At 34.8% G+C, this 15834-nt stretch overlaps 1 protein-coding gene across 3 annotated transcripts; it reads right to left on the reverse strand.

Moving 5' to 3' along the window:
• Window positions 1-31: 31 nt before the first annotated feature.
• On the reverse strand, window positions 32-4187 carry LOC126673483 (myb family transcription factor PHL6-like). 3 transcript variants are annotated; one of them, XM_050367641.2, is made up of 9 exons: window positions 3884-4186; window positions 2997-3046; window positions 1970-2534; window positions 1478-1694; window positions 1238-1314; window positions 1121-1160; window positions 959-1049; window positions 764-833; window positions 32-511 (listed from the first exon to the last, which is right to left on the reverse strand). In XM_050367641.2, the coding sequence occupies exons 3-9, from the start codon at window positions 2438-2440 to the stop codon at window positions 200-202; spliced, it is 1278 nt and encodes a 425-aa protein (XP_050223598.1). In that variant the 5' UTR covers window positions 2441-2534; window positions 2997-3046; window positions 3884-4186; the 3' UTR covers window positions 32-199. The 3 variants fall into 3 exon arrangements, with proteins under 3 accessions (XP_050223598.1, XP_050223597.1, XP_050223596.1); XM_050367640.2 differs by having other exon boundaries at window positions 959-1028; window positions 1970-3046; window positions 3884-4187; XM_050367639.2 differs by having other exon boundaries at window positions 1970-3046.
• Between the last annotated feature and the right edge of the window lie 11647 nt (window positions 4188-15834).

A 15834-nucleotide genomic window follows, 5' to 3' on the forward strand; every position in this document is an offset into this window, starting at 1 on the left:
TTCATGTTCAGATTTCAGTTTTTTTGCTACCTAAACAAATCGATACTTTCATTAGATTTATTAAATGTGAATAGCATCGGAAAAGCAGAATTCAAGCCACTGTTCAATCAATCAATTGCTACTATACAACAGATTTCCTAGTTCTACAATACTTACATTACATTGTATGAACTTGCAAGTGCTAATAATGAAGCTGCCGTTATTGAACTGAATTTTCTTCAGCGGCTTGTATTATTGATTCTGCCATTTCGTCAAGACGGATCTTTTTATCAGATGCTTGTCGCTCAAAGTCACTGTTGCGAGTTGTTTTCTTTCGTGATGATATAGAAGGTGACAAAAAGTCGGGTTTATGCTCTGTTGATTGAGGATGCAAAGGCTCAGAATCACGAGGTGGAGATGAAAAGCGCTCGAGCGAAGAAAATAGGGTGCTGCCAGATCTCTGCTGTTCCTCCAAAATCTGCTGCAGATATTTTGCATGTTCTTCTATTCGCATCTGAATCGCCTTCTGCATCTGCCAAGGAGATAGATCATGGGAAGAGTTCAATCAAGGACATTAAAAGAACTGTTATGAGTCAAAATTCAAAGTGTGTCAATAGGCAAATCTCCTGCGAACTTGGCAGTCCTGTAATTGTAGATCGGTAACAAAAACATTTACCTCACCAAGAAAACTTTTGAAGTTTTGAAATAAGTATAGTCATATCTCATGTGTCATATCAACAACAGAAATAAACAAAATCGAATATGAGATACAGCAATGAGTTACCTCGAGCTGTTCGTGCAGCTGTTTTTGCACTTCCATTTGCATGCGCAGAGCCTCAGTGACATGCATTTTCCTGAGATTTGAAAAGGCAATGATGACTATTAAATAGCTTGTGGCGAGACAAAAAGAGCAGATGGTTATCTATAATTCTGACAATATATATGGTAATATACGTGTTCATAATACTGAATCACCGACCCTTTCTTTCGGCTCTCACTTTCAATGCTACTAGAAGCTGCTTTCTTTTCTTCACATGAAGCCTTCTTCTCTACAGAAACAAATATAAGCGCTGAAAATTAGTGATTGTGCATAAGAAATTAGAAAATTAATTATTGTAGAAAGGACATAATGATCAATCACCTTCTTTTTTCTCCGGCAAGTACTTGGCAACTCGATATTTCTGGGGAATGAAACAGACGTGTTACAATTAACTAATTTCAACAAAGATATGCAAGTCAAACTATACTAACAGCATACCTGTAAATGACTTTTCACATGATAGATCGTTAGACCTTCAACATTCATTAGTTTTAGTACAGCTTTTGGAGTAGCCTCTACATTTCAAAATAAACCAAAGATTTTCACTCAACTGAGTTTTTTAAATGATAAATTAAAATCTAATACTAATTTAAAAGAGCAGACTTCAAGAGCTCTACAAATATTAAAATCAAAATTATAGCAACCCTGCTTTTGGGTATGATAGGCAGCATAACATACTTTCAGCTCCACCAAGCTTGCTAGCAGCCTCTATAAAACATTCATGGAGCTCAGGCGTCCATCTCATTCTTGGCTTGTGCACAGCAGCTGGACAAGGAGAGGACTGACCTGAAAGTACATCAACGGAAGGTACCACGGAGACAACATTCTGATTGCATGTGAATCCTGTAGCAGGTTCTGATGAAGCTTCAGGTGTTTTGCTACTTTCATAGATTTCCTAAATAACATACAGAAAACAAGCAGAGCATCAAGTCAAATTGAAAATTTATGCAGGTTAATGAATGACACATCCCAGACTTCTACTCAAAACTCAATTACAGTAATATGCTTTTATAGTAGAAACAAAAATAAAAGTATATGTTCATGCTCTCTAGTTCATCATTGAACATAAAATCCCTCAAATTGAAAATATAATATTAAAATATAGATATTATCCTACCATAGCATATCATTTGTAAACAACATAACAAATGATAGCTACATGGTACTTACATCAACTCCTGGATTTTCTCCGTGATCTGTGATTGCTATATCAAGTTCATCCGACAAAAACTGTAGCTCCAATTGCTCTGTGAGATCTAAGTTGTCACTTGCACAATTCAAACCAAGAAAGCTACTATCAGAAGCATCTACTGGCATATTAAAGAAGTCTTTCATCAGAGAACATGAATGTTCCTCATCATATGGACTGCTTAAATCCCCAGTGAGAAGAGGAGGAGATTTTGTTGTATCAACAGCTGAAACGGAAGGGCTATATGTAGAAGGATATGGAAGGAATGGCAAATTTCCTAGTTGCCTATTAGTTTCGGAGCTTGATGAAGATGACTGGTATAAACTGGTGCAGAACACAGAAGAGCGCTGACATATGCTATTAGAATGCTGAATATGGGAAGCAGGAGACAGAGGGGTACCAGGTCCAGATAATAAGCAATCCCTTGGTGATTGGATTATTGATGTGTGCATGTTTTTTGGAGAATTGAAAGAGTCTGTCCGTGTGAACGGGGATGAATGTGCAGAACATTGGCTTGTCACAGAACTCTGACCTTCTGACTCGATGCTAAAAAAATCAAGAATTGGGGATACGGCAATGAGTAATGGCTGTGTGATTCCTTTACTTGACCCATTATGTAAAACAGATACAACACCATTGTGATTCATATTGACAGCTGAACTTTTATCTACCTATCAGATAAGCCTAATTCACATGCCACAGCTTGGTACAATATCCTTAGAGATGAAGACGATGAAACTTAAATCGACTCCAGAATTGAAGATGTTTACTTTGAATACTCTAATGACTAGCTCTGAATTAGTGTTTTCCTATTCTTCTCTTTTTTTATTTTTGTAATTTGTTTGCTAGCACTTGAGGTTACATTTTTGTAACCAAAATCTTGCTTCAACAGTAAGTATATGAACCTGATGTTAGCTCATTTCAGTAACAAAACTACTGTATAAATTACAGAGAGAAATTGACCCCAATTATTATATGTGCAATCAGATCTAAAGCCAAAAAGAATACCATCAAATGTATAACTGGATTAACAAAAATCAATCTTCTCTGCAAGAAACCTGTAAAGCAAAGTATTATGTTAGTAATTAACTGCAGAAATTTTTTTCAATGCAACCATTGCGCCATGTCATTCGTGCAACAAATCAACATGTGAAATTTTTAATGATTAAAAAAATAAGTAATGATTAAAAAATTCCCTATTACAAATGCTTATTGGCTTGTTATAAGTATATGGGATGAACACTCTTAACTGCATCACTTAAATGTGAAACGGTGGCTAGTTCTCATATTTAATTGATCATGAGAGATCATGTTCCATAAATTTACATCTTTCATCGTAAATGAACGGTGTAGATTAAAAGATATAAATTAACTTGAGTTTGAGAGGTCATGTTGGATAAATCTACAAGTTTCATTGTAAATGAACAGTGTAGATTGACTTGAATTTAATTTATACTTTCAATTTGTAAATTTTCTGAATATGACCTCTCATGTTGTTCAAATGAACTTGAGAGGATCTTAATCCGGCTAGTACTAGTTGGCTTTAACTTCCGTGACCAAGCATTCCGGAACAATTATAATGCTACGAGCATCAAGAAAGCCCAAATCTCTACTCTTAAAGATGAACATTGACTTTACCACAATAGCCACATTTTCTTCCCATTATTCTAATTTCATGTAAACGAATGAATCTAAGTGAATTACTTCATGTTGAAGTTCCTAAACAAAAAATTTCAATTACTGTAAATTTGAATTATTACGGAATTTTACAATCTACACAGATTTAAAGACAGATAGAGAGAACGCGAGTCAAATACACACACACAAAAAATAACTACAGCAGGTTAGCTAGGCCGACCACCACTCAGAGTCGCAGCCAGACATGAGAGACTAACCTCTGAGACTCGTTGCTGCTGTTTCTGTTACATACACAATGAAGGAGGAAGTTTGTCGCCGCTAAAAAAATATACTCATGGATGCTCGTCGCCGCTAAAAATGTATGCCAATGGTGGTTGCGAATTTTAGTAAAACTCAAGGAGGATGACGATGATTGATTTGTTCATTCATTTATCCATAAATGATGATGATAATGCTGCTGCTGCTGCAGTTTTAGTTTGGTTAATCTCACGCTCTTTGATTATGAGCGGTTGTTACGAACCAATGAGAGTTAAACTATTTTTTTCAGATCTTTTCATTGGCCATTATAAGAATAGGAAAACATCTGACGTGAGCTACCCAACATAAGTGTAATTGGAATTTATGACTTTTAAGGCGTCAATGACGAGAAATTGACAAAACTGGATAATTTTCTTTAACGGTCCCTCAATTTTGCCTCTCTATCTCGTTATAGTCTTGTTTTTTATTCTACTAATATTCTCCTTCAATTTCAATTTTATTTTTGATTAATGAAATATGGGGAGTGTTGTGGAAAAAAAATAAGCCCACAACCTTATTAGAGTGTTGATGCATACTTATACCATCTGAGTTATAACTCATTCGTTCAATTTTAATTTTATAATACAAGTGAAAAATATATTTCTTCATTTTAATTATATTTTCATCAATATATTCAGATATTTTAAGTCATGTGTGAACCATGTTAATATATTTAAATACTTTTTAAAATGTTAATAGTTATTTTAACACTAGGGTATTTGAAATACAAATTAGATATGGAGATTGTATTTTTTTTAGAACACTATAATTGGTTGTATATTGAAATCACATGAGAAATCATTATGTAGTACAATGCACCTGTCTTGATTTTTTTTAAACTAATAGTATGCGGAGTACATGCACTTTATTTCTCTAAAATAGAATCAGATGTCTAAAAAATTTAAAACATAGGTACTCAATATTAAAAATAGAAAAATGTATGACTTCAAAATTAAAAAGTGGGCAATTATATGGATGCAACTATATAATTTGCCTAAAACATACTCAATAATAGCAATAATAATAAGGCCAAATGTCGTAAAAAGGCCAAACCTTTCATAAAAGTTTCACAAAAGTCCTTACCTTTCAATTTTGTCGATTTTGGCCAAAAATAAATTATTTGGTTTCAATTGTGGCCAACTCTCAATTTGATTTCAATTTGCCTATGTGGCACCTATGTGCCTCCTATGTGGCATGCCAAATATTGAAAGGTTAGGACTTTTGTGAAACCAAATAATCCATTTTTGGCCAAAATCGACAAAATTGAAAGGTCGGGACTTTTGTGAAACCAAATAATCAGTTTTTGGCCAAAATCGACAAAATTGAAAGGTCAGGATTTTTGTGAAACTTTTGTAAAAAGTTTGGCCTTTTTACAACATTTGGCCTAATAATAATGATGTAGCAAAAGTCTAAAACTCACTAATACAACGATGTCATTAGCATACCCCACAATCCACTCAACAAGTTGTACACAAGAATGAGCAACTTGGGATTTTTGTATTACATCTAATGCAGCCGAAACATGCATTCGTCCCCCGCCTTGTAAATGAAATTATTTAGTGGTGATTAACACAACTAGCCAGCGACGAGGAGAATCAAAAATGGGAATTCTCACTCGACAATTACCAAAGGGCGTTGCAAGTTATTGGTGGGGAGGTCACTTTCTCAATTATGTTTTGCGCTGTCAATTTTTTTTTTCTGTTTTTGGCCACAATCATTTCTTTGCAACTTAATTAAGAGTGTGCAAGAAACCTAAAAACCTTTTTTATTAACGAAGCGCAATTCAATTACCAAGAAGCGGAAATAAATTGAAGATTTTTCAACAACAAAATGAAATTATTTATGAGCTATATTAGTTTTATTTTTCATTATTTGTCTTTTTTCTGAATGTTTTATTTTGTCCTTTTTATATGAAATGTTTGTTTGTCCTTTATCTGTGAAAGGTTTGATGTATCTTTTTTATGAAGGAGTTATCAAGTGGTGATTGAATGAAATGTTGTGAGTTTGTGGGTGATGGAAGAAGTTTGATCGAAGAATGAACGAAAACTGCACTTATTTAGCGAAACAGTTAGTAATTTATTTTTATTTTCGTTAGTAAAATCTGCGAATTAGGCAGCATGTTGTCTGTTTCATGTCAGGTCATGGGGTTTAGTTTTTAAACTATCCCGAATTTCATACAAATGTAACTGTTTCATATTGAATTTAATGAGATTTGATGATTTAAAAAATAATTAAGAGTGTGCATTAGCGGATTCGATTTGCATAAATTATAATATATATTTTAATTATTTGACATATTAAGAGTGTGCATTTGTTTTTTAGATGCTCTAACTGGTTCAAATCCAAAAATTTACATAGGGTTTGATTTTGTAACAACTAATCTAAATTCTATAAAAATTGATATGGAAATCAAAAAATTCAAAGGACTGGAATAAAAACATAAATGCTATTTTTTTAATTAATAATGTGAAGATGTACAAATAATAAAAAATTAATTGTTTATTGAAAACACATTCTTAAAAAAATCACATTCTAGCAAAAGCGAAGCTAGAAAATAATTTAGAAATGGGCAAAATAAAATGATTTTGCAAATATATAAAATTTGAAATATAAAATTAAATATTAAGGTGCTCAATAATCATTAAATAAACCTTTTATTTGCATATCTCGATGAAACAATAAATGAATGAATTTTTGATTTTTTTATAGAAGTGGTCAATTGACCACCATAACGATGGCATCTCAATATCTTCGCCTAGATTCAACTTCTTATATTAATGTATACATAATAAAACTAAGGTCTAATACATTAAAAAATTTCAATTTTATAACTCCTTTTCGATCTTATCCTAACGTTAAAATTTTGTCAATTTTATCCTATTTGGCAGTTTATCGTTTTAATTGTATCTTCAAATATTAAAATGACGTCTTTTTCATTTGAAAAAAATTCAAAAACGTTCTCCATGTATAGCATATATTAATTGCATATGTTTAAAATTTATTTAGATTTAATTAAATTGATTAAAAAATTTAAATAAATTTTAATATGATTATGGTTTTTAGTTAGTTTTTAAAAATAAAGAATTTATTTGTACTTTTTTGAATGAAAATGAATTTAATTTTATCTTTAGACATGGCTAATTGAATGAACATCATTTAAGTGAAAAAAAATTGACAAAACTTTAAAAATTGGGGTACAATTGAAATGATATAATGCGAAACAGAGTAAAATTAACAAATTTTCAATGTTAGAGTAGGATCGAAAAGGGGCTATAAAGTCGGAAATTTGTTAAAGCATTAGGCCTAAAAATAATAATAAAACGGCAAAAAATTAAGGCTTTAAGTACCTATAGAAAGCTAAAATATTCCAAAAAATACAACGTCAAAATTTGTTTTTAAAAAAATACAATTTGTACTTTTTTTGCAAAACTGACTTTTGCTATTCTCAAAATATTTTTTTAATCTCAAAAATACGATTTTAGTTAACCAACATGTCACGACCCAAAATATTGAGCCGCAACCGGCGCTAGGGAACGGGAGTGGTAGCTCCGAAACCCGTAGCAAGCCTTAAATCACTATTAATTTTTCGCAAATAATAAACAAATAACATAAAGCAACAGAAGCAAGTATACATAACATGTATACACAAACATTTACACTAACTGTTCTGTTATCCTCGCGGGCTCTAGTTACCGTACCTCGTACGAACTGGCCTCGCGGTACAATATATATCAGTTAGTGTATCCAACATATCACTGGCACCTAGTGCCGTGCACAACATATAAAACACGTAGCCTACAAAAACATATAAACTGGACAGCAAGTAATATGTACACTCAATGTGTACTGCTGTCTAGGCTACGACTCTGTCAACGCGGGACCACTACTGCAGCATTCACAGAAGTCAGAAACTAGACCTACACAGCTGACTTCTGGACTTCAAAATTGGCCTCTAGCTAGGTCCACATACTAAGCACCTGAAAACATCAAAGGTGAGGGGTCAGTATTTGGGAAAATACTGAGTGAGTTCGCAGTTTACTAACGGTATTATTATAAAAACATAGCATCGCATCTCAATAAAACAATAATATAAAACATATAAACATGTATTTGATCCGTGTGAAACTAATATCCTAGCATGCGACACATCTCTCGAATAATCATATATCATTCAACCCAATCGTAAATATCAATTGCGAGTCCAACTCGCTGGTGGCCCAGCCACTCGATACGGGGACTTCCAGGCTACACCGTAGCCGAGTTCACTCTGCGTATCGAAATCATAACCCAATCGTAAATATCATATTCATCAACAGCTCCCAGCTGTGTCAAGTCATTTCTCAATGCAAACATACTAGACTGACTCGATACTGGTGATCACACAGCCTATTGACACCCAATAGGTAGCTAGTTTCTTCGGATCGCATACTAGTTCTCGTATATACATTTGATAGAAACATATAATATTTAATCAAATCATCTAACATGCGATGCGTAAAAACAGTATACATATCAATATAAAATAACTTTATATGTATAATACACGAAAGTAAAGAGCAACTCACAGTGACCGCAATCCAATCACAAATATGGTCGATGGAATGTTATGCCCTTGCTATCCCACGTCTACTGACCTCTCTGCTCGCTGGCACGTCTGATAAATAATTAATGTTTAATGATTAGACGTTAATCTCGTATTCCTATACGTATAATACTTTTAAGTTTTAGGGTTTAGTTTCATTTCGATGAAGTTTTAAGGAGTTTTCAAGGCAATGTGCAGGTGCTGCCTGCACACTGACACTGTTTAGCAAAACGACGATCTCTCCCAATTGAACCGTTGGATCGAGCTGAAATTTGACAGACGCTATCCTAAGAGGCAAATCTATAAACTGACCGTTGGGATTTTGAATCTGCCAAATTTTAGGTAGTGTGCGAACGCACACAATGAGTGTGCGAACGCACACCCTCAAACTCAGGGAGTGTGCGAACGCACACTCAATGTGTGCGAACGCACACTCATGACAGCCCCCCGGAAAGTCGTTTTCCGGGGTTTTTCAACCATCCCGACGTGCTATACATTCAACTAAACAAAACCCGCATTTCGGTTTTCATTAAAACGCTATAATAACTTCAAAAACGTCGAATTCAAACCAATACTCAATCCTAATACAAAACAGCCCTTTAATATCACTTTTCAACCAAATTTCTTGAAATTTACCTTGAAACGAGGCTTAGGATTGATAGAGAATTCGATTCTGAAGAAATCGCCGCGAAAATCACTTGAATCGGACGTCGAACGGCGAAACGGCGGCGAAACGACGGTATCGTCGAAAATTTCTCAATTTCTCTCGAAGTCTCTCAGCTCTCTGATTCAATTTCTTTCTTTCTTATATCATTTGGCTAAAGTGCCATTTTAGTCCTTGTCCTTTTTGTTTCTTACCATTTATCGTTTAAACTTTTCAATCGTACGATTTAGTCCATAACTAAATCGATAAACTCTTAAATTATTATTGTTACGTATTATTTATATCCGATAAATAATACGAAGCTCGATATTAACACTTTCCCGTCAAAATTCAATATTTCTATTTCCGACACAAAGTGGCTAAATTACCACTTTGGTCCCTGTACTTTATTTTGGAATTTTTTTTGACATTTTTCCTTTTAATTCCAATTCTAAATTTAGAATTGAAATATAACCTTAAATTTTCTCATAATTAATTTCTCAAAACCGACCTACTTGAAACTTATTTACTTTATCTTTTCAGAAATTCTTCTGATATCACCATTATGGCGAATCAAAACTGGACACGTGGTCCAATTAGCTAATTAAATATTTTGGGGTATTACATTCTTCCCCCCTTATAAAAATTCGTCCTCGAATTTTCATAAATTTTGTTGGGATCTTAACTTATCCTTACAGTTTCCTTGACGTCCATTAATACGTTTTGATCACAGCTTTCCTTTTATTTAACTTTAGTTTTCCTTGCACATCTATAACTTCATACTTGTTGCTAAACGATTGTCTATTCAACTCTTGATAGTTGCTTGCTGTTAAATCGTTGAGAATTCTCTTACTGGTACCTTCGTCTCATCTGTTATCTTTTTCGAGATATAATGGTTCTTGGACGTATTCTTGATGTCATAGTCCTTACATCATTGCCACCTAGTTGTCACTAATCCTAATCTAATGTTTTCTCATTTCATCATTTCATTGTTAGTAGCCATAGGGTTGCTACTCGTCTCCTTTATATGTGAATGGTCACGACGTGCCAATTCATCTTAATGACGTACTTACTTTATACGTATTTCTATGAATATTTCCTCTCGTAATCATAACATGCAGTTATGATCTTTACTATCGTCTGTAATTATCACTTTCCTTTCTTAACTGGTTCTTGTTATTTCTCACTCCTTTCTATCATTCTCTGATACTTCATTCTTCATTAACCAATCTTTCTCAACTTGCACTATGTTTAATACTTTCACTTTTTCTTAACGTAGCTAAACTTGATACTCTTTTCACTATCTTCCATTTCTCTTTCCTTTGCTCCTTTAATTTATCGTGAACTTCACGTCGTTCTGTTGGTCGTGATCCTTCATCCTTTACTGTTGTCTTAAACGTTTCATTTCACGTTACTTTTAATCGTATGGCTTGTACAGTTGCCTTTGTTACTAATACTATTCGTATTCTTATCCTTTTCACTTCTCTCTCAGTACCCTTTTGAGGTACGTTTTGAGTCTTTTATTGACTTTCTAGTCAAAGCTGTCTTACCTTTGTGTTACCGTTCCTTTTTCATGATGATCTCGTAAGAATCTCATATGTTTCTTTAACATTTAACTATTTCAAGAATCCTTGTCGTTAGTTAGCCTTTGCTTAACTTCATCTTTACCTTTAATCTTTAACAGATTCAGTAGATTCTCAATAACTTATTTACTTTCTTTATCGTTATTCCTTCTTACTGTATAAACAACTTTCTTTTTCATCTTACACTTCTACTTCTTGCTTCTGAGTAGTTCCACTATTTTATTCTCACCCTTCAAGGTATTGGCTCAATACTGGTTATGATCGTTTCTTAACTTGTCCTTATTTTGTCTTTTATCTTCTTCTTGAAGTGTTCTCGATCACTCTTAGCATTTAGATCATACTTGACTTTGCAACTTCCAAAATTAGGGAATAGTTTCGATTTTTGTTGTTCTACACTCCTTATGCTTCTTTAGAACTTATAACATGGTTCTAACTGTCTTTAAATACCTTGATCTCTTTATACTAATACCACCTCTCGTTCTTATGACATTGTGGCTTCTTAGATACAATTCACTCCTATATGTCCTATAGTAATGAAGTATCATCTTGTCCTTTACTTACTGTATTCATTACGTTCTTCCTTTATTTATAATATCTCCATTAATGCTGTTCCACTCTGATAATCCTTCTGACGTATTTCTAGAACCTTCCACTTCTCTATTTATCTTACTAAATGTTAAGGGTATATGAGTTCCTTCAGTATACTTTCTTTCATATTATCCACCATTCTTACATTTACTGACATGTATACCTATACGTGTGCTTTTCTCCTTATACTAGAGTTTCATAACTTAACTCTTCTCCTTTCTGTTAACACCACTTATAACTCTTAATGCTGATATTAGTGACTTCACTTAATATCAGTCAATTAGCATTACTTATCTTTTGATCTATCTAATTTCAAACTTTCACGTCTTACAAGATTATCTTCTTCGTCGTTTCGTATTCCTTCTCCTTCTGCTTCTGTATCTTCAAACACTGATATTGATAAGGTTATATATCCTTAAATATCACTTGAGATTCATCACTCAAATTATCATCTTCTCGTCCCTTATACTTCCAATTTCCTTTCTCTAGAATATTTCTCGTTCGCTACGTTACTTATTTCACCATAGGAATAATCCTTATACTCTTCATCCTTGCGTATTTGTTACGTTTCTTTCGTCTAACATGACTCTCCGTCATTTCATCCTTTATTTTATCATAAGGATAGTTACTATATACTTAAATATTGCCAGCGCATTGCATCTTGATTGCGTTCTCTCTCCGGCAATAACTCCTCGTTCACATTTCACTGTAGCTCCCTTAACATTATTGCAATTATCATTAACAGGGCTTTATTCTGTTATTGGGATTTGCTTTTAAATTTTATTCTTATTTACTAAGAACATTTTATTATCCGCCGCAGAGTTTCACATCTGAGTTCACTTACTAACAAAAGATTTCAAAACATTCTTTGGCTGGCCAGCTCTTTTAAACCACTTTTCATAAATCGTTTAAAATCATTAGTACAACTGTAGCTCATAGTGATGATACCTCTCATCACCAAGGAGTTGCTCGAAATCGCATTTTCTTTATCATTGTAAAGATATGATGCGTGATCTATATTTTGAAAATCATTTCCTTATGCATTCCTATCATGATTATGCAATGTCATATGCGATGTCTGAGCACAATTGTATTTTGAAAAATCTTAAAATTTTTCATAAAATCGTAAGTTACTCTAGATTGCACACTCTGCGACTATTAACAGCTTTCTTTATACTTATTGGGTACATTTTAAATTTTTGTATTGCTGTCATTTTTCTGACTATTCGTCTGTCATATCATTTCTTTCTTCATATCTCCGATAACTTAATTTAATTCAACATTTTTTTACTGCTGTAATTACCACAACCACTTCTTTAACACTTTGTACCATGTCCTATACAAACGCAGGTACCGAGGTTTCACATCGATTCCCTGTTGGTAACCCATCTCTTTCTTCACAACTTCTAGAACGTAACACAGGAATTACGTTCGCGATAAATGTATTATTTGTCGTTTATTATGTTATTGTTTTGTAAGTTATGTTTATATATTCATTTCTTAAGCACGTGTTTGTCAATATCGCTTCCTATAGGCCCTACCTATCTGAGGTATTATCCTATAGGTACATTCTACTCGTTATGCTCTATCATGCATGCAGTAAACATATACACAACAATGCAACATATAAACACAAATACTCAAAGCATATTAATCATTTATACCTAAGGGTGCCTGATGTGGAATGCTAGGTTTCCTAATAACTATTCCAGTGTGTCGACCCTTAACTCTTCTACTGGAGTTGACTCCGCCTCTATGCACGAAGTGGGGGTTAGTCCTAATACCAAAGGATCGACCATTATAGTCTGGATAGAACGCAAGTCCGAAAAAGGTAGGGTCGTACAGGATTGCCATCCCACTCGCGGTCAGCCTCGATCTTACGGGCCATCATAGTGAGCGTTCCAAAGTGCTCATGAACATACTCATATAGCTCATCAAACTCGAGTCCCAAACCCCTAACGTATCTACGGTTAATTGTCCTATTATCTTCATTAAGGTCTGGAACTCTTTCATCTATGCGCAGAAAGTCAGAGGAATATAGTCCCACTGGTAGTATTCCTCTAGAAAAGGAGCGCATTTTCCTCCTAACTTGATTCAGAATCACATGCCCCTGACCTTTAGCTATCTCTGTATCCTCTCGCAAATTGTAGTATCTCCGCACATTGGACTAGAAATGTTCACTCCGATATTCCTCGACATCTGACTCATCTGATAACTCTTCTTCTTTAAAGTCCTCCTCTTGAGGAACTTCTTCTGATTCTTTCTCTAGATCCTACTCTGGATTTTCCTCGGGATCTTCCTCACTTTCTTCACTGTACTCCATTTCAAGCGAGTGAGTTCTACCTCTAACCCTAGAAGAACTATCAATTTCTGATACTAACATGAAACCATTATGATATATCTCAGGTGATCTCCTAGCATCTGAGTGTAATCCATTCTGGTGGACTTCAGATGGTCCGCCTATTTCGTTGTGAAATCCATTTTGACAGATAGGAGGTGCTTCCTCCCATTCCTCTGCAGCATGTGACTGAGCTCCATTTTGCCCAGACATGCTAAAAAAAGAAACAATTCCTAATGTCATTGACCATCTGAGCCCATTTTTCCTCTCTTAACTTCCATATAACCTTATAAAGTGCTATAAACATTTAACATTCAATCAATCTGTACGTAATTCGCAAATACGTAATCACTGAATACCCCTTACACAAGTAATAAACACTTAGTTGCCTTATCCGCTCATATACACAGATATTCATCACTTCTTTATTTAACCATCTCGGTTCGCGCGCTTTATGGAACTTACTAATAATGCACATATCAATCAAATGCAAACAACTAAGGTTTGACTCTCTTGCTGCAGTAGTTCCTAGGTTTACTTACTGACAGAGTATTCAAAGTCAAACAGACATTCAGACACAACTGGCAGTGGTAACTAGACCAACTGCTCTCAAACAAACACTGAAACAAACTTGCAGTGGTAACTGGACCAACTGCTCTGATACCAACATTGTCACGACCCAAAATATTGAGCCGCAACCGGCGCTAGGGAACGGGAGTGGTAGCTTCGAAACCCGTAGCAAGCCTTAAATCACTATTAATTTTTCGCAAATAATAAACAAATAACATAAAGCAACAGAAGCAAGTAGACATAACATGTATACACAAACATTTACACTAACTGTTCTGTTATCCTCGCGGGCTCTAGTTACCGTACCTCGTACGAACTGGCCTCGCGGTACAATATATATCAGTTAGTGTATCCAACATATCACTGGCACCTAGTGCCGTGCACAACATATAAAACACGTAGCCTACAAAAACATATAAACTGGACAGCAAGTAATATGTACACTCAATGTGTACTGCTGTCTAGGCTACGACTCTGTCAACGCGGGACCACTACTGCAGCATTCACAGAAGTCAGAAACTAGACCTACACAGCTGACTTCTGGACTTCAAAATTGGCCTCTAGCTAGGTCCACATACTAAGCACCTGAAAACATCAAAGGTGAGGGGTCAGTATTTGGGAAAATACTGAGTGAGTTCGCAGTTTACTAACGGTATTATTATAAAAACATAGCATCGCATCTCAATAAAACAATAATATAAAACATATAAACATGTATTTGATCCGTGTGAAACTAATATCCTAGCATGCGACACATCTCTCGAATAATCATATATCATTCAACCCAATCGTAAATATCAATTGCGAGTCCAACTCGCTGGTGGCCCAGCCACTCGATACGGGGACTTCCAGGCTACACCGTAGCCGAGTTCACTCTGCGTATCGAAATCATAACCCAATCGTAAATATCATATTCATCAACAGCTCCCAGCTGTGTCAAGTCATTTCTCAATGCAAACATACTAGACTGACTCGATACTGGTGATCACACAGCCTATTGACACCCAATAGGTAGCTAGTTTCTTCGGATCGCATACTAGTTCTCGTATATACATTTGATAGAAACATATAATATTTAATCAAATCATCTAACATGCGATGCGTAAAAACAGTATACATATCAATATAAAATAACTTTATATGTATAATACACGAAAGTAAAGAGCAACTCACAGTGACCGCAATCCAATCACAAATATGGTCGATGAAATGTTATGCCCTTGCTATCCCACGTCTACTGACCTCTCTGCTCGCTGGCACGTCTGATAAATAATTAATGTTTAATGATTAGACGTTAATCTCGTATTCCTATACGTATAATACTTTTAAGTTTTAGGGTTTAGTTTCATTTCGATGAAGTTTTAAGGAGTTTTCAAGGCAATGTGCAGGTGCTGCCTGCACACTGACACTGTTTAGCAAAACGACGATCTCTCCCAATTGAACCGTTGGATCGAGCTGAAATTTGACAGACGCTATCCTAAGAGGCAAATCTATAAACTGACCGTTGGGATTTTAAATCTGCCAAATTTTAGGTAGTGTGCGAACGCACACAATGAGTGTGCGAACGCACACCCTCAAACTCAGGGAGTGTGCGAACGCACACTCAA

This window comes from Mercurialis annua, linkage group LG3, assembly GCF_937616625.2.
Source record: "Mercurialis annua linkage group LG3, ddMerAnnu1.2, whole genome shotgun sequence".
NCBI classification, from domain to species: Eukaryota; Viridiplantae; Streptophyta; class Magnoliopsida; order Malpighiales; family Euphorbiaceae; genus Mercurialis; species Mercurialis annua.